Source organism: Panthera onca, chromosome C1 (genome assembly GCF_046562875.1).
Source record: "Panthera onca isolate mPanOnc1 chromosome C1, mPanOnc1 haplotype 2, whole genome shotgun sequence".
Lineage (NCBI taxonomy): Eukaryota > Metazoa > Chordata > Mammalia > Carnivora > Felidae > Panthera > Panthera onca.
The window spans coordinates 192,601,953-192,627,273 of NC_138346.1; the positions used below are offsets into that span (position 1 = coordinate 192,601,953).

At 46.9% G+C, this 25,321-nt stretch overlaps 1 protein-coding gene across 1 annotated transcript in view; it reads left to right on the forward strand.

The window, feature by feature from the left end:
• Nucleotides 1-25,321, forward strand: part of GNL2 (G protein nucleolar 2) — a 25,521-nt gene continuing 200 nt past the window's right edge. The window contains exons 1-15 of the mRNA XM_078452068.1: nt 1-202; nt 2,040-2,124; nt 3,111-3,205; nt 4,950-5,089; nt 7,691-7,875; nt 11,617-11,683; nt 12,545-12,703; nt 13,480-13,593; nt 17,474-17,602; nt 18,350-18,454; nt 19,241-19,399; nt 19,612-19,725; nt 22,898-23,346; nt 23,675-23,751; nt 24,571-24,656. Coding sequence (XP_078308194.1) covers nt 139-202; nt 2,040-2,124; nt 3,111-3,205; nt 4,950-5,089; nt 7,691-7,875; nt 11,617-11,683; nt 12,545-12,703; nt 13,480-13,593; nt 17,474-17,602; nt 18,350-18,454; nt 19,241-19,399; nt 19,612-19,725; nt 22,898-23,346; nt 23,675-23,751; nt 24,571-24,656 — 2,028 coding nt within the window. The 5' untranslated portion in view covers nt 1-138. The remainder of the gene's footprint in view (nt 203-2,039; nt 2,125-3,110; nt 3,206-4,949; nt 5,090-7,690; nt 7,876-11,616; nt 11,684-12,544; nt 12,704-13,479; nt 13,594-17,473; nt 17,603-18,349; nt 18,455-19,240; nt 19,400-19,611; nt 19,726-22,897; nt 23,347-23,674; nt 23,752-24,570; nt 24,657-25,321) is intronic.

Below are 25,321 nucleotides of genomic sequence, written 5' to 3' on the forward strand. Positions count from 1 at the left end.
GAGCGGAAGTGACGTCGCCCGCGCCCACGTGGTCCAGCGTGGTTCCCGCGGGTCGTTTCGGCCGGACCTGGAAAGTTACGAGCTCGTTTACTCGACAGAGGCCGGACCTAGCGCTCCGGTGCCCGTCCCGTCGGCAAGATGGTGAAGCCCAAGTACAAAGGACGGAGCACCATCAACCCCTCCAAGGCCAGCACAAACCCTGGTACGGGCGGCGAGGCTCGCGGAGGGTGGAGCTTGGAGGAAGCTTGGTAGGGAGGGCTCCGAGGGGATCGAGGGGGAGGAGGGATACCCGGGTGGCAAATAACTTGGAGTGGCCTCGAGCCGAGTGGCTATTGGGGACGAGAAGGCAGAAGGTGGTTTTTTCATTCGCAGGCACTGAGGAGGGCTGACATCTTGCACGCCTCTCAGGGCCAGGTGCCACGCACCAGTTCTGAAGTCGGGGAAAGTGAACCCTTGGGCCTGGCAGCCATGGGGCACCTCCAGTTGTGAAATGCAGAGACCGGGAAGCTCTGAGTTGGAAAGGGCAGTTATCTCGACCTCCTCTTGTGTTCCTAGGTGGATCAGCCTCTCTCCCAATATGTTTCAGACTTGTATGATTAGGAGTTAATTGGATAGTCAGATTAAAAGTGGTGTAGGCCGACCCAGCTGGCATTTTACACTTGACCACACTTGCCTGCCACTCTAGCTTTGACCATTTAAATGAGAAAGGGATTGTACATTTGGCTGTTGGAGTCATCCTACCTGGTAAAGCGCACGGAAACACTGCAGGTGGACGGATAATGATCATTTCAATAAAGATGTTTTTGGAGATGTTTGTGCGCTTTGCTGAGCTTCCACTTGCGGGATGAACAAGATAGTCTTTGGGGGAGTCCCTTCCATTGGAGAGAGACAGAGCATGAGCAGAGGAGAGGTAGAGAGAGAGAGGGAGACACAGAATCCAAGGCAGGCTCCAGGCTCCAGGCTCCGAGCTGTCAACACAGAGCCGAACACGGGGCTCGAACTCACCAGCTGTGAGATCATGACCTGAGCCGAAGTCGGACACCCAACCGACTGAGCCACCCAGGTGCCCATAATAATCCTTTTTTTAAAATGTGGCTTAAAGTTTTTGATGACTTTAGTTGATGTTGAATGCTTTCCCTGGATTGCTGATAAATTATGCAATTTCTGTACCCTGGGATCTCAGAATGTCGGACCCAAAAGGCCCTTAGGGGTTACAATGTTGTAGGTGAGGAGCCAGGGCCAAAATTGGGGAAGTGGCTCATCACAGTTGGCAAAGTTGGTGAGTAGAGCCGTCAGCACTGGGATTTCAGCCTGTTTTCTACTGCATCGCTTCAGGAGTAGGCAGGTGACTTGAAGACATCCCCAACGGGAAGAGCTAGGCCAGTATTAACATGTTTATTTGTCCTTCTCTCTCTGAGATGTAAGGCAAGATTTGCCACCTATGTTGCTGTTGATGAAACTAAACTCAAACATTAGGAAATTAAGAAACTGGTACATAAGGAATACTTAGGTATCAAAATATGTAGTCTCCGTGGTGCCTTGTATACAGCAGGCACTCCGTATTGGTTCCACAGAGGTAGGTGTCTTAGTAAGAGCACAGACAGTGGTCTAATGCTTTTGTTTAAATTCTGGCTCTGCCGTTTAGTAGCTGTGTGATCTTCGGCAAGGCGTCTGGCCACCTGTGCCTCAGTTTCTCAGCTTGCAGAATGAGGATAACGTGTCTCTCCTGATAGGGTTATTGCATGGATTACATGAGATGATGCCTGTACTGTGGATCATACAGTGCCACGATTAATGCTCACAATTATTAACTCTTATCAAACACAGTCATATTGAGGGTCAGAGGTTAGGTCAGCTTTGTCATACCATGTAGCTTCTGGTGATCATAATTTTGTCGGGACGACGTAGGGGAGAGTAGATATTTTGCAGTGAGGCAGGGCAGCAGCTTGCCTACTTTGAGCTAGTTGGTATGTTTGAGGCAATGAGCATATTTAAACTTGGTTATCAAATAGCTTGCGGTCGACTTCTGTCTTCCCTAGATCGAGTACAGGGAGCAGGAGGCCAGAACATGAGGGACCGGGCCACAATCCGGCGCCTGAATATGTACAGGCAGAAGGAACGCAGGTGAGCATTGCACACTGCCGTGCCCCCTCTCCCTTCGTGCCCCGGACTTGTAGCTGAGACCTCATAACCTATGACCTTCCCACACCCGCTTTTCCCAAATACCAGCAGTGTATTTTCAGATGTCATCTTATATGGGTGTTGTTATGATAAATTGTAAGGTTCCGGTTAAAGGCGTGGGTAGTGGGTGGTGAAACAGTGATTGTGTCACAAGACTGTAGGACAAATCGAGGTTTTATTCCTCACAGCCTCGCCCTCCACGAATGGCACATGAAATCTCAAGTTACATATCCCTCAGCTAGAAATCTGGTTTTCTTTCACAAAGCATATAGGACTGTAGTTATGAAAGCAGCCAGAAAACTTGTTTTTTAATGCGAAACTTTAGATCACAACATTGTGGCACTTGGAAACTCATCACAACTGGGAGTTCTGCTGAGGCCGCCTCTACCACAGGGACTTGCTGACCATGGCATTTTGCTAGCTGGTCTTAATTTGTTTGGTAATTAGATTCTTCATCCATTCTGAAAGATGTGTTTAAAGCACAAATGTCAATGAACTTAATCTTCCTTAGTCACCTACTCTGCTGTTTGTTTTAAAATTTTGAGTTCCAGCATAAATCACCCTCCACTTAAAACTCGTTTAAACCGGCCTTCAAATAATTACCGCAGAAACTCAAGTATGTGGCGTTTTTTTTTTTTCCTTTTTAAAAAAAGCAAACAAACAGTAAACAGATTTTCAGACATCAGCGTTATTTGTTATTCATCCAGCAGAAATCATTACGTGCTCTGTTGCAAGAGGTTTAAATGGCTTTTGGACAATCTGTTTCAAATGTAGAAGTACTTTTTGTTTACTGAAATCTGTATTTCATGATCATTTAAAACCAGAAAAAGAAAAAAAGGTCCTTTTGATGGAAAGGGTATTCTGTAAACCAAGCTTTTCTGTTGCCTTTCTTCTGTCATCGACCAAAATCTGTTATTTCCTCAATTTAGGAACAGTCGTGGTAAAGTGATTAAGCCTCTGCAATATCAGTCAACCGTGGCTTCTGGCACGGTGGCAAGAGTGGAGCCAAATATTAAATGGTTTGGTGAGTACTGTCACTGTCCCCTGTCACTTTGTTCTACCGAATGTGCACTGTATGGAGAAAGGTAGGCCTAAAAGGGGTCTAAAAGGCAGAAGCTTTTGGGCGAGTAGTACTGTCAGGGGTTATAGGAGAAAGGGATGAGAAGTACCCGTAGTGGCAAAAGTGCTAAGAGAAGTAGTGGTGGCAGATTCCAGAAACAAGTTCTTCTTCTTTTTTTTCCTCTTTTTTTTTTTTTTTTTTTTTTTTTTGAGAGAGAGCGCCAGTGGGGGAGGGCCAGAGAGGGAGAGAGAATCCCAAGCAGGCTCCGCCCTGCTAGCACAGAGCCCACTGTGGGGCTTGAACCCACCAACCACGAGATCATGACCTGAGCTGAAGTCAGACGCTTCACCGGCCTAGCCACCCAGGCGGCCCCTCAACAAGTTCTTTGTGTAAAGAGCTCATTGTTCATTGTAAGTGAACCCTCTTAAACAGATAAGTCCGTCCTTGGTGACCTGCTTTCACAGAACCTGAGAGCTGTCATCTCGTCCTTTCCGGTGGCCCGGAGGGTGCCTTGCAGGTAACGCCTGTGCCTTTAACTCGAAGCACAAGTGCATTGGCTGGAAGCTCCTTTGAAACAGTTCTTCATGGGCACCTACACTGGCCGTGAAAGGGTCTCTTGTTGGCCTTTCCCAGGAGCGAAGAGAGCGGAGTCAGGGCTTCTTGCTTTGGAAAGTCGGCCTCCAGTTGAGGCCAGGCTTTCTCTCAGTCCCTGCTAGGTGCGTGGGCACGTCAGGTCACACCCCATGGTTTGCTTGGTGTTTGACCTCTGCGCGTGGAGGCAGATGACAACTACCTTTGAGTGTCTCTCACGTCTTTTGAGGGGATACCCTCTAGGAAGCGGCAACACGGGAAGGTGTGTGAGAAAACGTTTTAGAGAGGTGTTTTAGCCTCTCTGGAGACTGTGACTCTAGGTCCAGACCATCTGGGTGTGAATCCTAATTCTGCCATTTCTGTGACCGTGGGCAAGTTATTAGGCTTCTCTGTTGGTTGACTTCCTTGTCTCTAAAACGGGGATAAAAATAGTCCCTATTTTCCTAGGGCTGCGGTGGGGATTAGGTGGGGGAAGACGTGGGCAGTGTAGCAGCCAGCGGCCCCTTAGCCCTCACCATCTTGAGTTCTGTATTTGTGCTGCCCATGCTGTTTCGTTGAATATGCGTTTCAGACTCCCTCACTTACAAGGAGTTCCCCAGCTAGTGTTATGTAGCTTTATTTTGTTCCCTTGCATGGATTTATTGGTGAACTCAATAGTCCCTTCAAACCCTCATAACCCTGAAGGCAGTAATTGTGACTCAGGTTCTGTGCTTCAAGATTCCCTTTGTATATGAGTACATCAGCTCTGATTGGCTCCAGATTGCTTTGCCAGATCTCGCAGGAAGTATAGGATAGTTGTCAAATCTCAGTTCCATTCAGTGATGTTGATTTTTCAGTTTCATCCAGTCAGGAAACTGGGCTTGGAAAACTCTTGAAACCCTTTGTGTGTGTGGTTGGTGGATTAGTTCATAGCGTATGAGTGCAGGAGAGGCAGTTTTTTTGTTTTATTCCCCCCCCCCCCCCCTTTTAAATTTGAAAATGGCTACATGGGACAGATGTATCGGATGTTTGGGCAAGCCAGGGTAACAGAGTCTTGCCTTTCCCTGTGTCTTTGGGAAGAAGGATGCAGAATCAAAAAGGAGTTGTTTATAAATGACAACATTCTTCCATAAAACAGGAAACACACGTGTGATTAAACAGTCGTCGTTACAAAAATTTCAAGAGGAAATGGGCACAGTTATGAAGGATCCGTACAAAGTTGTCATGAAGCAAAGCAAGCTACCCATGTCTCTTCTCCACGATCGGATCCAGCCTCACGTAAGTTGGAGGATGTCCCTGGCAATGGAATTTCGTGGTCACACTCCACACTGATCCAGCTCTAACATGTTTGTCTTTTGTGTTTTTCCATAGGGAAGAGTGGCTTTAATGCAGTACTGATGAACTTTCTGAGACTTCTCCTTTCATCTGTGTTAGGGCCTTACCTAGTATGAATGGCGTTGTGTCAGGAGGGCGCATTACCTAGTGGATCAGAGCGCAGGCTTGGGAGTCAGGTCCCACTTAGCCTTTGCTCTCCCCCTTCCTAGAGCCTTCGGTATCTCCATGGGCTTTCACTTCCCGGCTATAAAGTCAAGAAAACCGACCTCCTTGGGTGACCAGATGAAGCATTTGGCATACAGTGAGGTCATAGCCCACTGCCGTTAATTAGAGCTGACTAGATCATGGCTATTACTAATACTAGTTGTATTTTGGGTTTTTTTGGGTAGGCAAACTGGTTTAAGTGGTAACTGCTTCACACTTCGGGGAAATGTAGAGTTAGGACTGGGTTGGTAGGAGGGAGGCCTTTGGTGCTATGTACTTTGGGCTTCTGTGAGACCCTTGGAATTCTTTCTAGTGAAGGAAAGGGTGCTGGGCAGATTGGTTCTTAACCACTGTGGTTGAAGGACAGTGAGGACTGAATCCTGCTTGAGTGGAATGAGTTTCACACAGAACCAAAGAAATGGCCTCATGTTTGCACGCTTTTACTTGCATCGAATATTAATTCTCAGAAATGTAGCCAGTACATAAGCCTCAGTTCAAATGTACGGAGGGGAAGGAAACATTGACATGCATGCATGGATTAAACAGTTCAAAGCAAATTGTTTACTCGCAGAACAAAATAAAAACCAAGGCCTGGTTATTGCCTCAGGTTTTGTCAATTATGCTTTGTTTTATGACGGACTAGAAGAATGGCACCTATTAGTGGAATGACTGTTTTCTTTCAGGGAAACACATGAGTGTAATTCACGAACCACAGACAAGTTGCTCATTTCCCTTGTTCTCTTGGTCTGTTCTCCCTAAAGCCATCTTTTAACAAACTATTGAATCTTGTTTACGAGGAGAACAGAGAGGGCTTATTATGGATTTATTGCTTTGTTGCTCATTCCGGTTGTTCAGTGCTTCTAAAACTCAGTGCCAAGTATCTGATCTATAGAGTGAAGGATGGACAGCTGCACCAGTCAGCTGGTATTTTGATGCAGATAATACTCAAGAGTACGGGATGCCTTTACTGCTTTGGCCTTGAAAAACCTTCCCTGTTTTATTTTAGTGTGGTATCTACCGCTCCTTATAAAGTTTAATCCTAGGTCCCTGCACAGGGGAGTCCAATCAGATATGCTTTAACTTTTACACTGTCAGCTACATGTGCGTTATAATTACTATAATTCTGTAGCAGTCCAGCAAAAATACTGTCACTTATTTGTGTGCTTTGTTAAATACTGCTATAGCTGCATGATGCTCGTTAACGTACGGGCTCACACACACACACACACACACACACACACACACACACACACACACACACATCTGTGTGTGTACTGTACTTGATAGGTTATTTATGAGCTTTCCAAGAATAACTTTGGTCACGGTTTTCCCGCTGACATCAGTACCTGGTTCCCCTGTAAAACTGAACTAAGAGAAGGGTTAGAGAATCTAAAAAAAATGACAACAGCTTAAGGATCTTTAGGAATTGGAGGGGGCGATCAAGGTCAGAAGCCATAGGGGCCGGTCCATCATCTGTGTTTAGTGGCTGGTGCTCACAGAGGAGCTTTGTACTGAGTGGCAGAGGGTGATTTTTTTTTTTTTTTTTTGAGGCTATACTCTGCCGTCTGTTAACGTTCTGTTACGTGTTAGATCCTAACTCAAACTTTGACTTTTATCCTACTTCAAAAATTCCTATGCCCGTAACTCCTTTACAGGCACATCAAGTTCTAGTTAGTATCAGGTTCCTTTTATCACATCTAAACTATTACTTTGGACTTCTGCTAGATGTTTTTCATCTGAAGGCTTTCCATGTGCATTTAATAAAAACGTTACCTAAATTAGGAAAAATGTTATCTGAAACTAAAATGCATCTTACAAAACAAGCAATTCCTTTTGGCCACGAAAGAAGTGAACTTCCAAGAAAAAGTTGGCATTTACAGTTGGTTTAAAAAAGAACACAAATTTGAGTATAATTGTCCTTGACAAAAATCTGTGAATTTGGCGAATTTTATGCACTTGTTTGAAAACTCAAAAAAGAAAAGAAAAGATAAGTTAATTTTAATCATTGTGGCCGTAATTACATATGACTCAAGTTTATGATAAATGAAATAAAGCAGAGTTTTTGGCAAGTCTTACACAACTATTCATATTTGCTTTGACTCTGTGTATTACTTTTGTATTTCTCTAAGGAGGCTTATAGAACTTTAGGATTGGGGAACAAGTGCTTTTGCTATTTAAGCATTTCAAATTTGAAACCAGGCTGCATCCCTGTTGTAGTTTTCGGTATGGGTTGAGCTTTGAAAAAACAAAAGCGGAAAGCCTTTCCTGGGTAGGTTTTAAACTTTCTGTTTTTGCTCAGTGCTTTCCTTAGCTTTACGCGAAACTCTGTTTTCTCTTTAGAACTCCAAAGTGCACATTCTTGACACCGAAAGCTTTGAAACTACATTCGGCCCTAAGTCACAGAGGAAGCGACCAAACTTATTTGCGAGTGATATGCAGTCTCTTCTAGAAAATGCAGAAATGTCCAGCGAGAGCTACGACCAGGGCAAGGATCGTGACCTGGTCACCGAAGACCCTGGGGTGAGGTACGGTTTGGGTGTCATCTGCTCTCATCATTTGCTCTTCTGCAGCAAAACTTTTTTTTTGAGTTTATTTGGAGACAGAAGATGCGCCAGGGGAGGGGCAGAGAGAGAGAGGGAGGGAGAGAATCCCTAGCAGGCTCTGCATTGTCAGCGCAGAGGCGGACTGGGGTTCCAACTCACAAACTGAGATCTGGCCTGAGCCAAAATCAAGAGTTGGACACTCAACAGACCACTCAGGTGCCCTGCAACAAAATATTTTTGTACCTTTATTTTACCTATATGAAGCTTGGTGCTTACCTCCTAGATAGTGATTTTCTTCCCTTACACTAGAAAAATTTGTGACGTTGGGGCCAGATGGAAAATAATTTCTGAGGTGGCTTGTTTTCTCTGGGTCTCTTTTTTTCATGATTGTTTTTTTCTTCATAATAATAGCAGTAGATTCTGTCGTAGACAATTTAGAATATACAGTTAAATTAGAAATGCAACAAAAACTAAGAACTCCTAGTCCCACTGACCATGTTATTAAATTGTTAAAATCATCAATGTCAGGGCTTCCTTAATCAGAGACTCTGGACCACTGGGGGTTCATGGATGGCCTTTGAATTTCCTGTGACCTTCTGAAGATGATGTGGAAAATGTATGCACATGCGTAGAGGTGGCAGTGTTTTGTCATTTTTATGTTTGCGGAGGGGGAGGAGAAGGATTGATACCTTTTGTCATATCATATTCTCATAGAGTTCATACCCAAAAAGTACCAAGAATTAGTCACTGTTAGATGTATCATTCTGGATCTTTTTTACACTCAGTTTTCATTTATAATACCTTAAGAGTGTTGTTGGGTTTTTTTAATTTTTAATGTTTATTTTTGGGGGGAGACAGAGTGTGAGTGGGGGAGGGGCAGAGAGAGAGAGGAAGACACAGATCTGAAGCGGGCTCCAGGCTCAGAGCTGTCAACACAGAGCCCAACTTGGGGCTCGAACGCATGAACCGTGAGATCATGACCTGAGCTGACGTTGGACACTTAACCGACTGAGCCACCCAGGCACCCCCTTAAGAGTGTATTTTAACTTGACCCCCCCCTTTTTTCCTTAATGTTTAAATGTTTTTTTACTTCTGAGAGAGAGACAGAGTGCAAGCAGGGAGGGGCAGAGAGAGAGGGAGACCCAGAATCTGAAGCAGGCTCCAGGCTCTGAGCTGTCAGCACAGAGCCCGACACGAGGCTTGAACTCACAAACGGTGGGATCATGATCCAAGCCAAAGTCAGATACTCAACTGACTGAGCCACCCAGGTGCCCTGAACTTACTTTTTATTTTAATATATTTTTATAAATTATTAAGAATAAATTTCCATTAAAAAAATAGATTTCCATGGTAGTACTCATCGACAGTTCCGCTGTGGAACATTTATGCTGTTTGTAGTTTTGCCCTGTGGTAAATAAGGCTAGGGTAAAGCATCCGTGTGACTAAATCTTTCTCCTTAATTATTCCTCTAAGATACATTCTTATGGGGGAAATGGCTGTGTCAGAGAGCATGGGTGTTTTTGACAGGCAGCTGCCCGGTGCCCTCCAGAAAGCGTTGCCGTGTCCCCTCTTCACCGCGCGTGAGTGTCCCAGATGCCTCAGCAAAGAGGTGCTGTTGCTCACCTGCACCAGGGCTGCCCCAGTGCTGTCGGCGGCCTGTTTTCTAACTGTGCGTCTCCTGGAGAGCAAGTCAGGCCATCTGAGGCCAAGCAAAAGAGGTAGCGAGTTCATTTCTTCTTAGACGTATTTGGAGGGCGCCTAGGTGGCTCCTTAGGTTAAGCATCCAACTTCGGCTCAGGTCGTGATCTCACGGTTCGTGAGTTTGAGCCCCGCGTCGGGCTCTGTGCTGACAGCTCAGAGCCTGGAGCCTGCTTCAGATTCTTTGTCTCCCCCCTCTCCCTGCCCTCCCCCACTGGTGCTGTCTCTCTCTCAAAAATAAACAAACATTAACATAAAAATAAGTATTTGGACTTTGTGTGCCTCTGCTGATGTGAATTTTTCCCCCTCCCAAAGGTGCAGTATATAATGGGGGGGGGGAGAAAACTGGTTTTGTTTCCAAGACACTGGGTAAAAAACTGTGAGGCTAGTGGATAAACAGATTCTCAGCCTTATCAGAAAAATTTCACTTCATATGAGAGTGTAGATTATGGTTCAGGTCTTGCCAAATCCTTTTCATAATCTTCTATGACATGTTGGCTAATTACAGTTGCTTTTTAAAATATTTGTTTTAATTTTTCCATATTTTTTATGTGTGATGTATGGTTTAAAATTTTTTAATTTTGTTTTTAATTGATATACCATTCTCTTTAAAAAATTTTTTTTAATGTTTATTTTTGAGAGAGCATGAGAGGGAGAGGGGCAGAGAGACAGGGAGACACAAAATCTGAAGCAGGCTCCAGGCTCGGAGCTGTCAGCACAGAGCGCCTGACGCGGGGCTCGAACTCATGAGTGGTGAGATCATGACCTGAGCTGAAATCAGATGCTCAACTGACTGAGCCCCATAAATTTTTAAATGTTTTAAATTTATTTATCATGGTAAGTGTACTCTTTAATCCCCTTCACCTATTTTTCCCATCCCCCGCCCCCCACCTCCCCTTTGGGTAACCATCGGTTCTCTTTAGTTAAAAGTCTGTTTCTTGGTTTGTTTCTCTCTTTTTTTTTTCTTTGTTTGTTTTGTTTCTTAAATTCCACATATGGGTGAGATCACATGGTATTTGTCTTTCTCTGACCGACTTATTTCACTTAGCGTTACACTCTCTAGCTCCATTTTTAATTTTTTGAAGAAACTCCATACTGTTTTTTTGGTTTTAGGTTTGAGAGCAAAGAGAGCGCAGTTATGGAAGGGCAGAGAGAGAGGGAAAGCGAGAGAATCCCAAGCAGACTCTGCACTGTTGGTACGGAGACCGACCAGGGCTCAGACTCACGAACCATGAGAACGTGACCTGGGCTGAAATCAGGAGTCAGATGCTTAACCGACTGAGCCACCCGGGCGCCCCCTCCATAGTGTTTTCCAAAGTGGCTGCACCAGTTTGCCTTCCCTCCAGCAGTACGTGAAGGTTCCTTTTTATCCGCATCCCTGCCAACACCTGTTATTTCTTGAGTCACTTTATTTTAAATTTTACATTTTTTACTGTGGTAAACTGGACATACAATTTTATCTTTTCAGGCATTTTTAAGCCTGCAAGTCAGTGGCATTAAGTACGTTCACGTGGTTATGCAGCCGTCCCTGCTCCGGGTCTACTGCCAGAATCCTTTACATCATCCCAAACTGAAAGCCTTTACCCATTAAACAGTAACTTCCCCTCCCCTGCTCTCCCCGGTGCTTGGTGGCCACCATTCTACCTCTGTCTCTTAGGAGTCTGACTACCCTTGTGAGAGGTACTTGATAGTAAGTGCAGTCCTGCAGTGTGTGCCCTTTCGTGTCTGGCTTGTTTCATTACCAGAATGTCTCCAGGGTCATTCGTGTTGTAGCCTGTGTTAGTACTTTATTCTTTTTCGTTCCTGAATAATACTCCATTATGTTTGCAACACATTTTTAAGGGCATTCATCCATCGATGGACATTTGGATTGGATATAATCACTTTTTAAATTAAATTTACTCTTGGTCCGTCTCCAAGTAGTTTTAGTGCCCTTTTCCCGTGGCACATGGCCGGCTCTTCCCTAAACATCCTCTTACCCTTTGTAGGGCTTCACTTGCTCACTTTGAGTGTTTTCTCATTTAGAAACGAAGCCCAAGAAGAGATCTATAAAAAGGGACAGTCCAAGAGAATATGGGGTGAGCTCTATAAGGTAAGACTTGCAGTTCTTTCTCGTTGAGCGTTCCCCCTTGGCTTTCGTGATTTTCTATGAGAGAACTAATCTTGATGTATCGAAGATCTGTCAAATAAAGCACAAACTCCGCTGCCCGTTCTGTCCTCATTTCCTCACAAAAACGGGATAGGTGTGCCCACGTATGTACTGCCATTGTTCTCGATAACTGCATTCGATTTCTTTTTATTACTCACGTAATAGTAACAGCTGCCATACACAGACCTTACATTTATCGTATGTGGTGGAGCCGTGTGGGGATTTTTAAGTTTCGTAGTCCAGCCGGTCTCGTTTACAGGCAAGAACACAGGTCTAGAAAGATTGAATTCCTCACCCGGCTCACTCAGCTGGTTAGTGGGAGATTCTGTGTCCTGAGTCCTGGTCCAGCACTCTTCAGCTGGCTGAGTTTTATGTCCACATGCTAGAGATCAACCTTGGTGACAGAGGCTTTCAAGCACACTCCCATAATCCAACAGTAACATAACCGGAAAGCAGCACCCTGAAGGCAAACTAAATTTTTTAGGTTTTTGTACAATACACAAAAGCTGTGACAGCAGAAACTTTTAGAAATCTAAGAAGTGAATGGTTCCATTCAATAATCGATAGTAATCACGAAGTAAGGTGGGTTTCACCTAAGTCAGTTTTCCTGTTTGAAATTCAACAAGTTTCTTACACTCACAGGATGGAGAAAGTTTTGAATTCTGATCACTGGGCATCAGGTTTGGCTACTCCTGTTTTGAAGTCCTCACTATTGCTTTCTTTTCCCTGGGTTCCCTTAGATGTCATCCCTCTCCCATTTCTCATTTCACTAAAGCAAATCACTTTTGCGTCTTTGAATTGCAGGTGATAGATTCCTCAGATGTTGTAGTTCAAGTTCTTGATGCTAGAGATCCGATGGGTACCCGTTCCCCTCACATTGAGACTTACTTGAAGAAGGAAAAACCCTGGAAGCACCTTATTTTTGTTCTTAACAAATGTGACCTTGTTCCAACCTGGGCAACAGTAAGTACGGCTGCTTATCCACTGCCAGACTGCCAGGCCGCTCAGCTCCTCGTAGGCTGAGTTCTCTGTAAATGAGTCAGTTTCACGGTTTTTAGGATTTGAGACATTAAAGTATCACACTTCTCGCATAGTAGCCACGGAAGTGTTTTCACTGAAAACAGAAGCAAAATGTGCTTCACTGACAGGGGGCAGAGTTATCTCTTATCCCCTGATGGTTGGTGAAGGCACAGTGGCCAGTATCCCCTGGACGGATGATGAGGCCCCTTTGCATGGAGACAGCTGCCACAGCTGCTGGCCTGTCCCATATTATGTCACATCAATTGCATTTAGTCGCAACGAAGGCATTTTTGTAATTGTTCTGTCCGTGTTCGTAGACAAAAGACAAAGTGTTAACTTTCATTTAAAAAAAACCCAAAAAACATTTGAGGCACCTGGGTGGCTCTGTCGGTTAAGCCTTCGATTTCGGCTCAGGTCATGATCTGGTGGTTCGTGAGTTCCAGCCCCGCATCGGGCTCTGTGCTGACAGCTCAGAGCCTGGAACCTGCTTCTGATTCCGTGTCTCCCTCTCTCGCTCAGCCCCTCCTCTGCTCACACTCTGTCTGTCTCTAATACAAACATTAAAAAAACACACACACACACACATTTTAAAGAATTACAGCTACCATTTCCTGGGACAGCTGTGTATTTGAAATGTAGTCTGTTACTCAAGCTCCGACTCTTCCTGTATTGTGAATAAACAGGTTACAACTCACCAGCATCTTCTCTCCCCACTTTAGAAACGTTGGGTTGCTGTCCTCTCCCAGGATTATCCGACACTTGCCTTCCATGCAAGTCTTACCAACCCCTTCGGCAAAGGAGCATTCATTCAGCTTCTCCGGCAGTTTGGAAAGGTACTGGGACCTGACCCATCTCCAGGAACATGTAGCTGTGGGGCTGTTAAAGCATTTGTCTTGCCAGCATGTGGCAGAGGGGTACCCACCTCACCTCCCCCATCATGCCCATGAGAAGTGTGTGTTCCTAGACGTATGTGTTCCTAACGTGTGTGTTCCAACGTAAAAATTCCTAGAGCCTCGGGGTTATAAGGGATTTTGGAAAATGTTTTCTGGCTCAACCATCGCCCCTATCTTTGACCGGCATTGCCTCCCTTTCTGCCGTGTCCCTGGCACCTGACGGTCCGTCTTCTGCTTGAGAACAGACCCCCTCCCCATGCTGTGTTCCCCATCCTGGGTTTGTGAGCCTACCATGCCACTTCTGCCCTCAGGCCTGTGCAGTTTCTGTCCCCTCTGCGGGGCATCCTGCCCGTCCCTGCTCCCGTGTCGTTCTCTGGGAAGCCCCGCAGCCAGGTCACCCTTGTAGGTATTCTCAAAGCTTCACGTTCTGTACCTTCAATTTGGTGTTCGTGTGTTTAGTTCATTCTACCTTGGGTTCTGACAAAGTACATGTGTCCTTTGTCCCACCCTTCCCCGCTTCCCAGGAATGAACATGTCCGACCTGTGGCTGTTAGTTACCTTTAGTATTTTCTTCCGTATTTTTTATACATGCTTATTGTGATTCTATTTCTCGTCTCCTCCTGCCCTTCCACCTGCCGTTTTAGATATTTATATGTTAAGTCTCTGCTGTGGAAAATGAGGACTAAGTTTCTTATGGCTGTTCTGTCCCCACACGTACTCCCCTCTCTCCATTCTCCCTGCATCGCTCTACATCATCTGGCCAGATTGTTCTTTCCTTCAGCGTTTACGTGGTCATGACTGTACGATATCAGTCGCCACTGATCCACACAGCACTCTGAATGTAATTCCTCTCTGATGGAACCTTCTGTTTTCTCTGGCGTTAATTAGTTCTGTGTCATTTGTCACGAATGTGTCACCAGATCCTCTGCTAGAGTGGGAACTTGGAGAGTGTTCGGCCCCTCCCTTCCCATCGGGACCGGCTATAGAGCCTTCTTCCTGGGGTTCCCTTTCACTGCCACCCTGAGCATTTCATTGGGATCAAGGGATCCCACACAGGATCTTCTTTCTTGGTTTTTCGTCTTTCCTGGTTTACTCTTTCCTTTAAATAGAACATATTTTCCAAAAGCTTCTGGAGAAGGAGTGCTTAGAAGGAACATTTTTTGAGACCTTGCATTTCAGAAATACCTTTATTCTGTCCTCACACTGTTTCTCCTCAGAATGCCGAGGGCACCAGCGCATCGTCTTCTGGTGGCTTCTGTTGTGTTGTTGAGTAATGGGACCATTCCAACTCTTGGTCCTTTGTGGCTGGGAGCTCTTAAAAAAGAAACTCCTGTTTTAAAATTGCACATTGATATGTTTTAAGGTGGGTCTTTTACTGTTCAGTGAGTTAGGTGTTGGATGGGACTTTGCCTGATGTTGTCCGGTATTATTTCTTGGAAATTCTCCCGCCCTCTACCCCATCAGCTCTTCTCTGGTTCAGGAATTGGGTGTGCTCTCTTGGTTTAATTCTTGAATCTTCTTTTCTTTATTTCAGTGCCTTTGTGATGTTTTGCTCTATTTTATGGGAAGTTTCTTTGACTTGATGATCTAGCTGTTCTGTCGCAAAATTTATTTTGCCTCTCACTTTTAAGAATTTCCCTGCCCCATTTTTGTTTCACAGATGAACTATTTTCTGTTTCTGAGAATGGTAACGATGGTGGTATTTTGAAATTTTCCTCTCTCCCTATATTAACTCTGTTTCCTGCCAGTTTGTGTTTTTCTGTCTGTAGTACTAGAGTCACACTTCACATGTCTGGTTATTTTCTCCTGTCTTCATATCTAAGGGTGAACCACTGAAGAAAAGTCTCGTAGGGGTTCCTGGATGGTTCAGTTAGTTAGTATCTGACTCTTGATCTCGGCTCAAAGTCATGATCTCACGGTTCGTGCAGTCTAGCCCTGTGTCGGACTCTGTGCTGACAGCGCAGAGCCTGCTTGGGATTCTCTTCCTTTGCCTCTGCCCCTCCCCTGCTTGCTCGCCTGCTCTCTCTCTCAAAAAAAAAAAAAGCCAAAAAAAACCCAACCAACCAATAGAAGTTTTATGCGGGGGGTAGACTATTGAATACTGGACTTCCCTGTCAGGTGACTAGGTAAAAAGCCAATATTTTGTCGGAGGGCACTCTAGATGTCAGTGTAAGTTTCCCCGTAAAGGAATCTTCCAGTCTCCAGCTCGGGGATGTATATAATCCCTTGGCTGCAGGGTTCGGGAGCTCAGTGGGAGTAGGGACCTGGGGGTCTCGTCAATATTTAGACTTTCATGGGGTGCCTTGGTGACTCAGTCAGTTGAGTGTTGACTTCAGCTCAATTTGTGATCTCTCAGTTTGTGGGTTTGAGCCCCAAGTTTGTGCTGTCAGCACAGAGCCCGCTTCAGAGCCTCTGTTCCCCCCTCTCTCTGTGCCCCTCCCTCGCTCGTGTTGTCTCTCCCAAAAATAAACATTAAAAACATATATTTATTTATTTAGACTTTCATTTAATCACATTGGGAACACTTGCCTTCAGCTACTGTTATCCACAAGTCCGGGTTCCCTTTTAGGTCTAAGAATGCAACATTTTCAGAGATGTAGGGTTTCCAAAAAATCAGTATCTGGTAAGGTTCTGGGGCAGAGAACCTAGGTGCCCCTGGGGGGGAAGGCCAGGGCGGGGTGGTGTCACTGCTCTGCAGACTTCTCGCTAGTCTTGATTTCAGACCCCCTCAGTGGTAGCTGTCCTGCCCATCCCCCATTTTGTGATTCTTTGGCAATATTTTTTCTGGGTTGTAAATTTTCCTAACTTTGTCACTTAGCTTTCATCTTTGTAGTGAGCCAGGTTGGGTACTACTTAGCTGGTAGTGATTTATTAACATTGTAGGTTTTTATTTATTTACTTATTTTTTTTTATTTTTTTAACGTTTATTCATTTTTGAGAGATAGAGACAGAACATGAGTGGGGAAGGGGCAGAGAGAGGGAGACAGAATCTGAAGCAGGCTCCAGGCTCGGAGCTGTCAGCACAGAGCCTGATGCGGGGCTTGAACTCACGAACTGCGAGATCACGACCTGAGCCGAAGTCGGACGCTCAACTGACTGAGCCACCCGGGTGCCCTTGTAGGTTTGTTTTTATTGTCTCATCTCCAGCTCATTCTTTTGTTTTATATGCCTGGTTCTGTACGTTCCTATATGTGCTCATTCCCACTGCTGTCATCCTAGTGGAGGTTGTGGCAGGAGCGAGGCCAGTGTGGACGTTGGGTCCGCCATCTTGAATTAGAAGTCCTCAACTAGCCTTAGGCAGTTGTTGAGTTCTGTCTCCTTGAGACTTTCACCCAGTGGTCTAACTTCTGAGGTTGGTTTTTTTTTTTTTTTTTTTTAACTTCTGTCATTTATTTTTGGCAATGCAGATGCAAAATGTGCAGAGCAGAGGAGGGGTGGGTCATGGGATTGCCAGTTGGTGCCATCTGCCGAGGTTCTCTTCCCTTAAGACATTTTATCCGTGGATGATGTTCTAAATTGATGACTAACAAGTTCTTTCTTCCTTTGCTTCTCGACCTACATACTTTTAACCTTAAAACATTCAAGAACAATTGCACATGGACAACTTGAGGAAATGAGTCATGTCTGATTTATTAATAAGTGTATGTGTGCAGCCCACTCAGGCGATGTAGGTGGCGTGTGCCTAGGTTTTAGATCAAGTTCTAGTAACGCTTCTGCCTTATTTTCTTTATATTAGCAAAGTAACACAACCTGTTTTTCTCAAGGGATGTTCATGACCGTGTGTGTGTGTGTGTGTGGTGTGTATTCTCTTTTTGAACAGTTGCACACTGACAAGAAGCAGATCAGTGTCGGGTTCATTGGCTACCCAAATGTTGGCAAGAGCTCCGTGATAAACACATTGCGCTCCAAGAAAGTCTGCAGTGTGGCCCCCATTGCAGGCGAAACAAAGGTACGTCCGGCTTTAAGTGCCTTATTTACTTCTCCATATTGTATTTCCCTAGAGGGTGATTGTTTAGAGCATGGAGATTTCTACCTACTTCTCTTGAGTGAAGGCTACCATTGGGAGTTTGGTCTCCATATAATAGTTTGGAGTGTTACCAGAGTTGTCTCTGCCCATTTTGGTAAGACTGAGAGTAGTTTCTGGTTCGTATGGCACTGTGTGCCTTTGGCACGATGTGGGAAGTGCCGTTCACATTTAAGTCTCCTTTAAATGTTCACTCCAGCCTTTTTCTTTGATAAACAAAACTAACCCAAGAATATTTGGTGCAAGCGTTATGAAAGAAAACTCAGATGTTATGGTAGATTCTGGCAGTTTGGGGGACATACCCTGAGATGCAGAGTGAGGAGCAACGTGGTTCTCCCGAAAGGAGGAGGGGCCGGACAGTATTAGACTCCCAAGAGTACCTTGAAAAACCAGAGAAGGTTTACTGGATTATTATCACGCGATACCACACGGAGCTCCTGCCTCTGCCTTCATTTTAGACTCTTGGCTGGTGGAAGCTGTAGTCTGTACTTAGAGGAAGCACCTTGTGCGTGGCCCAAGTAGAGGAGACGCTTTATTGCTTCATCACTCAGCAGGTTGCTTCTCTTTGAGCCCTGACCCCACCCCTTTCTAGCTTGGTGAGCATCAGAGATTTGTGAAATCGGGCTCTTAAGTTTTGACCCAGGGAAGTCTCTGGCTTTTTACTGACTTCAGGTCTGGCAGTATATCACCTTGATGCGTCGGATATTCCTTATCGACTGTCCGGGTGTGGTTTATCCCTCCGAAGACTCAGAGACAGACATTGTGCTAAAAGGAGTGGTGAGTATTTTGGTCCTGACGGGCTCTTTGTTTGCCTTTTGGGGGAAGCATTCTGTGGGGAACACTGGATACCTTCGCGTTTCACTCATTTGGAAGGCGGTTTGGGGTCAGCCTGTCTGACCAAACTTGAGGAACGTGATGCTCTGCAGGGCAGCCTCTCCATTCCGCTAAAGCCTGTTGGAGGAGTCAGTGGAGCCACGGGCATATCTGGTCAATGTCATCCCACAAAAGGGTTTGTAGTTTACACACAGGATCCAAAGGGAAGCAGGGCCTGTTTATGTTTAGTGATAATTCATCTTCGAGGGTTTATGGGTTGAGTCATTTTGGAACTCGGGCAGGCATTTCCTCACTTGTTTCTGAATATGACCAAAAACTTTAAATGGTTCCACTTGACCTTAACCAGTGCTGCTGGCTATACGTCCTGCGCGCATTCCTCTCCTCTTTGCTTAAACTATCGAATTCTCTTTGTGTCCTGGGATTGGCAGGCTTTTAACCATTTCTGTACGCGACTAGCATGAAACAGTCCAACTTTGAGCTGCTTGCAGAAGGAACCACACAGTTAGTTTGTGGTGAGCTGGGATTACAGCTGAGTGCCGGGCTCCCTGGCTGGACGCTGTGTGGTGGTGTTCCTTTCCCCTGACCACTTCTGGCCACCTCGGAGACTGGCCCCTGCCAGGCTCCCCTTGCATCGTGGTGTTGAAATCTATTTTCAGATACTGTTACAGATGTGAACTTCACTGCTTCCATATAAAGCTCGTAAGCCAGAAATTTCCTCTGAACATCTAGGTTCAAGTTGAAAAAATTAAGACTCCCGAAGACCACATTGGTGCTGTACTTGAACGGGCAAAGCCAGAATATATCAGCAAGACATACAAGATTGATTCTTGGGAGAATGCTGAGGACTTTCTCGAGAAGCTAGCTTTCCGGACTGGGAAGTTACTGAAGGTGAGCGAGGGTTTGTGAGACTTGAGACCAGGGCAGGTCACACGGCAGACGTGTGTATGTGGCGAGGACCTTTTTTGTGGGTATGTGTGGTGGGAGCGGTCCGAAACTTGGCAGGCCGGTGGTGACGAGCACCTGGGGCGGCTGACGTGCCCCCACACTAGCAGGTGCTTTGGCCTGTGAATTTAATGGGGAGTCTTTCTGTGGCATTTCAGGGTGGAGAGCCAGACTTGCAGACTGTGGGTAAGATGGTTCTCAATGACTGGCAGAGGGGCCGGATTCCTTTCTTTGTCAAGCCGCCCAACGCAGAGCCCCCTGAAGCCTCCCAGGTAAGAACGGGGCAGACCTGCCTTTTGGAGAGCACGCTTCCTGCCCTAGGCGTGGTGCCTTGATTGCCTCCCTTTGTGGAGCGCCTTTTTCCTGTGTGGTCTGTCCGTGCCAGTGTCTCCCCTTCCATAGAGCCGTGGCTATGACCTTGTGGGGGGTGGCGGTGGGGGTGGGGGTGGCATTTGGAGACCAGGAAGCAGATGTGTGGTGGAAGTCCGAGGTTAAATACCAGCCTTTGGGGCCTCGAACAAAGAGGGCTGTAACTATAAGTGCTTTTCCAATACTGGGTCTGTCCTTATGCTTGAGGAACAGGAACATTTCCAAGATTGACTCAACATTTGTGAGGCCCAACAATATGCCAGGCCCAGGGAATATAGGAATAAATAACTTTTTTGTCCTCAAGAAGCTGGTAATTAGGGGGAAAAGGAGAGTGGTACAGTTTATAGTCCGGGAAAGAAGTCTTAGATTTGGGGCCTCTGGGCTGAATTGAGAAGCTTCCTTCCTGTTGGATTTCCCTCCCCCTGGCAGTGGACCACCACAAGGCTCCAACCGTGGCCCTTTGCTTTTCTGTTTCTAGGCTCTTTTTCAGAGCTCTGCCAAGTCTTTTGAAGAGGGGGCTTTAAGTTTCACTTCCATGCTGATCTTTCGGGTTTGTGTAGCTTTGGTTCATTCCCTCTTACCTGAAATCCGTTCCGCGTTTCAGTTATTAGCTAGAAACTTCCAGTTGAATACTTTCTCCAGCATTTCAGCATCACCATACCTGAAACTGGTGTTAACTTTCTTCCTCTCCCCCTAAAGCCACCAAACAGCCAAAAATACCCAGTTCCTGGTTCACTCATTGATTGGTTCATTCAGCAAAAGCGTCCTGAGGATCTCCCGTGTGCTGGGCACTCTGCTGGGCACTGGCGGTATTGCAGTGAAACTAGAGGAGTCCCTGCCTATCGCACTTCTGTGTATACGGATGCCGGCAGAGGAGCTTGTGGTTTTTTCTGATACCAGATGCATTTCGTTTGTCCGCACCAATTCTGCAGTGCTCTGACAGCCGCTGGGTGTCCAGTAATTCAGTTCTGGCACTATCTCCGAGAGTTAGCACAGGCCCACAGGTCTAGGGTCCGGCCCCACAGGATGGTCCCCGCTTCAGAGGTCAGCTGCGGATGGGCTTCCCCAGCCACCCACACTTCTGTCCAGCCAGCTACAAATTCAGGGGTTCTCAGGTTTGGTAATGTGCTGAAATAACTCACAGAACTCAGAAAAGGGTTTGCTTACGATAGCCAGTTTATTGTAGAGGACACAGCTCAGGAACAGGCAAATGGAGATGTATAGGGCCAGGAGTGGGGTTGTGGGTGGCCTGGAGTTCCCGTGGCCTTTCTGGGCATGGTGCCCTCCCAGCATATCAATCCATTCAGCCCAGAAGCTCCCCAGACCCCATCCTTCAGGGTGTTTTGTGGAGGTTCTATTACGTAGGTCTGATTTTTTTTTTCTTTTAAATGTTTTATTTTTGAGACAGAGCATGAGCAGGAGAGGGGCAGAGAGAGAGGGAGACACAGTATCCGAAGCAGGCTCCAGGCTCCGAGCTCTCAGCACAGAGCCCGACGTGGGGCTCGAACTCACAAGCCGTGAGATCGTGACCTGAGCCAATGTCGGACGCTCAACCAACCGAACCACCCTGGCACCCCTACGTAGGCCTGATTAACTAAAGTATTGGCCATCAGTGATCAAACTCCATCTCTAGTCCTTTCATCAAGTGCTTGGTCCGTCTGGTGACCAGCCCCCATTCTGAAGCAAGGCCCCACCATGAGCATCTCATCAGATAAACTCTGGGGTGGTGGAGAGGGACTCGTTATGAATAACAAAAGACACCCTTCTGTACCCAGGAGATGCAGAGGGTTTTACAGTTCTGGTGCAAAGACCAAACATACGTTATGCTACAGGGACGGATAGTAAAGAGATAAATCCATTCCGTCGGGAGGTACTGGTGACTGTGAGGAGGACAGGACCAGGGAAGTGGGTTTGGGAGATGGGAGAGTGTTCTTGTACGTGGGGTGGCTGGGGGTGGCCTCTGAGGAAGTGGCCTTTTGGTGGAGCCCTTAACGGTAGGAGGCAGGAGCCTTGCGGGTATCTTGAGGGGAGAGGGGTGCGGGCAGAGGCTGCCCCCCACCCGGAGCACCTGAGTGGGAGCAAATGTGCTGCGGTCGCGGAGTGGAGAGGTCGTGGGGCTGGACCCGGACCCGGACCCACGTGGGCGAGGGCAGGGCGACGTGGTGGGAAGCCGCTGGACGGTCGTGAGTTCGCCAGCTGCTGGACGTGAGGGAGGAAGACGTCGGCAGGGTCTGCTCTGACCCTGTGTGCACACGGTGGGGCGATCTTGGACTCTTAGTGTCTGGTCGTTGAGTGTGTCAGATCATTAGTTCCCCCAGTCTGCAATTTTCTTCTTTTATTCTTCTTGGTAGTGGCTGACACTCCTTCAGAACGCAAACACTATACCCTTAGCTGAGGAAAAAGGTATAAAAACGTACCTGCGAATTTTGTATGCAACTTCCTGAATTTTCTGAATTCCTGACTTATTTAGCGCTTTGTGTAGCCACCCTTGCCTTCGGAAAAATCACTAAAGTTCCAGGAGTCTCCGTTGCAAGGTTAAAACGATACTACAAGCACGTAGCGCCGGGATAAAGCCTGGCACGAGCTTCTCCTTCACCTTTAATTACCTCAGACAGGCGTGTCCCCCAGCTCAGCCCCTCCTGGTCACACCTTTCCTCCCGGGGCCTGTCCCTGCACCCCGAGCAGCGCTCTGCTTTCGCTCTCGGGCGGTTGTGCGCCCCCCTCTTGTGCGTGCTTACCTCAGCACCCCCGTCCCTTGCCCTCCTCAGGTGGGGCGGAGGGAGTCGCACACTGTGGGGAATGGCTGATAGTGTGACTGGTTAAACACCCACAGTTGGCTCTTCCTTGGGCCCCGCAGCCGAGTCCCTCTGATCCTTTAGTGCCGGCTTCTGGGCTTGACGCACCGTGGCTCCCGGGGGATGAACGACACGACTCCAGTGTGGGGTTTTCAGTACTTTCCTTAGTCCCGGGGAGAGGACTCCCTCGTTTGAGAGCCAGGTGTGAGGCCAGAAACGGTTTGCATTTTCTGATCCCGTCTCTCTCCCCCACCTGCACCCCGTTGTTTGGCCTCAGCAGCTCCCATCCTCCTCGTCGTTGGAAGTCCCCACAGAAACAAGCCAGAAGAACCCAGAAGAGGAAATCACGGCAACTGTAGGCGAAGCATCGGAGCCCGTCACTGAGAAGGAAAAAGAGAACAGTCGCTGTGACGCTGACTCGGAAATGCAGCAGATCCTGGCACGAGTTCGGCAGAACTTTGGCAAAATCAATGTCGTGCCTCAGTTTTCGGGGGATGACCTGGTCCCTTTGGAGATGTCGGATATTGACGAAGAGCTTGAGAGCTTTTCCGAAGGGGAGGAGGAGGCACAGGAGCTACCAGGAGACGAAGAGGAGGAGTCTTGCCCGGAGTCCCAGGAAGAACACACGGAGAATGACACCAAGGCGGTTATTAAAGCCCTGGATGAGAAGATCGCTAAATATCAGAGATTTTTAAACAAAGCCAAAGCTAAGAAGTTTTCAGCAGTCAGGTAGCAGCCTCATCTCACCAATGGCGGTTTGCTCGTTCTTTTCTCAAACACTTGCCAGGCGTACTGGAGCCACGGCTCTATGGGGCGTGAAAGGGAGTTATTGCCATTTTTAAAAAGTGATCTGCAGGTTTTTAAGGTGCAGCTCCGTGAAGTGTGAGAAGCTTTAGTTCAGTCTTTGGCAGAGGCCCAGCGGCTTTGGGCGGGCTGGGGGTGGCAACCGTGCGCAGAAGGTGGTCCGCAAGGTGGTCACAGCCCCCTGGGTGGGCACGTGATTTGGGCAGTCGAGGGGGCTGGCGGGCAGCTTTGTTACCTGGCTTTTCTGTTTCAGAATATCCAAGGGACTAAGTGAGAAGGTTTTTGCAAAATCTGAAGAGCAAGGAGCAGCTGAAGAAGTGGAAGATACAGGTAAAATAGTTCAACCACTGGCATGCGATTTGCGTCTTCAGAACTACGGGGAATCGAACTTTAATCTCTCTGTCCTCTCTCGTGCCGTCATCCACACAGATATTTATCGTAACTGGCATCATGTACTGTTTATGATACAGGTTGGATTATTCACTTTTTATTCTGCACATTTCTTGGGATTAATTTAGGAAGCTTCCTGTAAGAAGAGTACTTTAGTAACGTAGTCTAGGGGTGGGTCAGCAGATTTTCTGGGGGGAAGGGGGGTGGATCAGGTATTTATTCTTTACTCCGTTGGGAGTCAGAGCTTCTTACATCAGGAGTGCGTTTCTATGACATAAATGCCCATCCTGCCATGGCCCACCAGGACCCTCCTAGCCTGGCACCCTCCCGGCCTCACCCCACTTTGTTCTTTTTGTGTTTTTTTTCCAGAATAGTTTTTTTTTTTTTTTTTTTTTTTTTTTAAATATTTATTTATTTTTGAGAGAGACAGAGACAGAATGCGAGTGGGTTAGGGGCAGAGAGAGAGAGAGGGAGAGATACAGAATCCAAAGCAGGCTCCAGGCTCTGAGCCATCAGCACAGAGCCCGATGCGGGGCTCGAACTCATGGGCCGTGAGATCATGACCTGAGCCGAAGTCGGACGCTCAACTGACTGAACCACCCAGGCGCCCTGTTTCACCCCGCTTTGTGCTGTGCCCACCCACGCTCCATGCACACTGGTCTTCCAGCATGTCAAGCTCATTCCCACCCTAGGATTCACAGACACATTTTGAATAGAGAATTCCTGTCTGTTTTCTTTGTGCTCATGTATTGTTTCCAGTACCTACCAAAAAGGGAAGGAAGCGGAAGGCACAGAGGGAAGAGGACCGTTCAAATAAAACTCGCAGGATGCTTACATCTAAGGAAGTACGTGGTTTTGGTCTTGGTTTTGGTCTTAAACTTCACCCAGGTCTAGAAAGTAGAGAGGAGAAATCCATTTCCTAAGAGACGACGCTCTCTAAAAGTGATGGTCTGGAGCTGAATTCTAGGAACCCCAGTCTTAAGTGACCTAGTTGAGGTTAGACAGGATCAAGAGTTGGCCCACTGGATGAAGGTCCTTGAGTTCATGTCTTACGCTTTAGGAGTTCTCATCGCTGCCCTCAAACATGTAGACTGTCCTCTAGAAAGTCCTCTGGTTTTATGTGGCCCCTTGGTTTTCTGTGATGAGCAGAGCCGTTCAGGCCGACAGATCCCTGCCCTCTGTGAAGTTCAGTGTAGTAACTGGCTCTTCAGAGCTGGAGTGGGCCTTCTTGGGAAGGGAAGAGCTTGTTCCTGGAAGTGTTTACCCTTAGACCAGAGGGCCACTGGTCGGGAGCTCAGTAGGAAAGATTCCAGCATGGACGACCCGACGACAGTCTGTAGAGCTGTCGCGGGTTGCAGTGGGAGGGCACACTTGGGTCTGGGAGGGGAGCCCTCCCTTGTGAGCGCTGTTTCCACTGGTTGGGAGAGCAGCATAGGAATGGGGCACAGAGGAACAGAGGGGCCTGTTCTGTGACTTCCGCGATTGATCAGTTTGTCTTCTTTGCCATTTT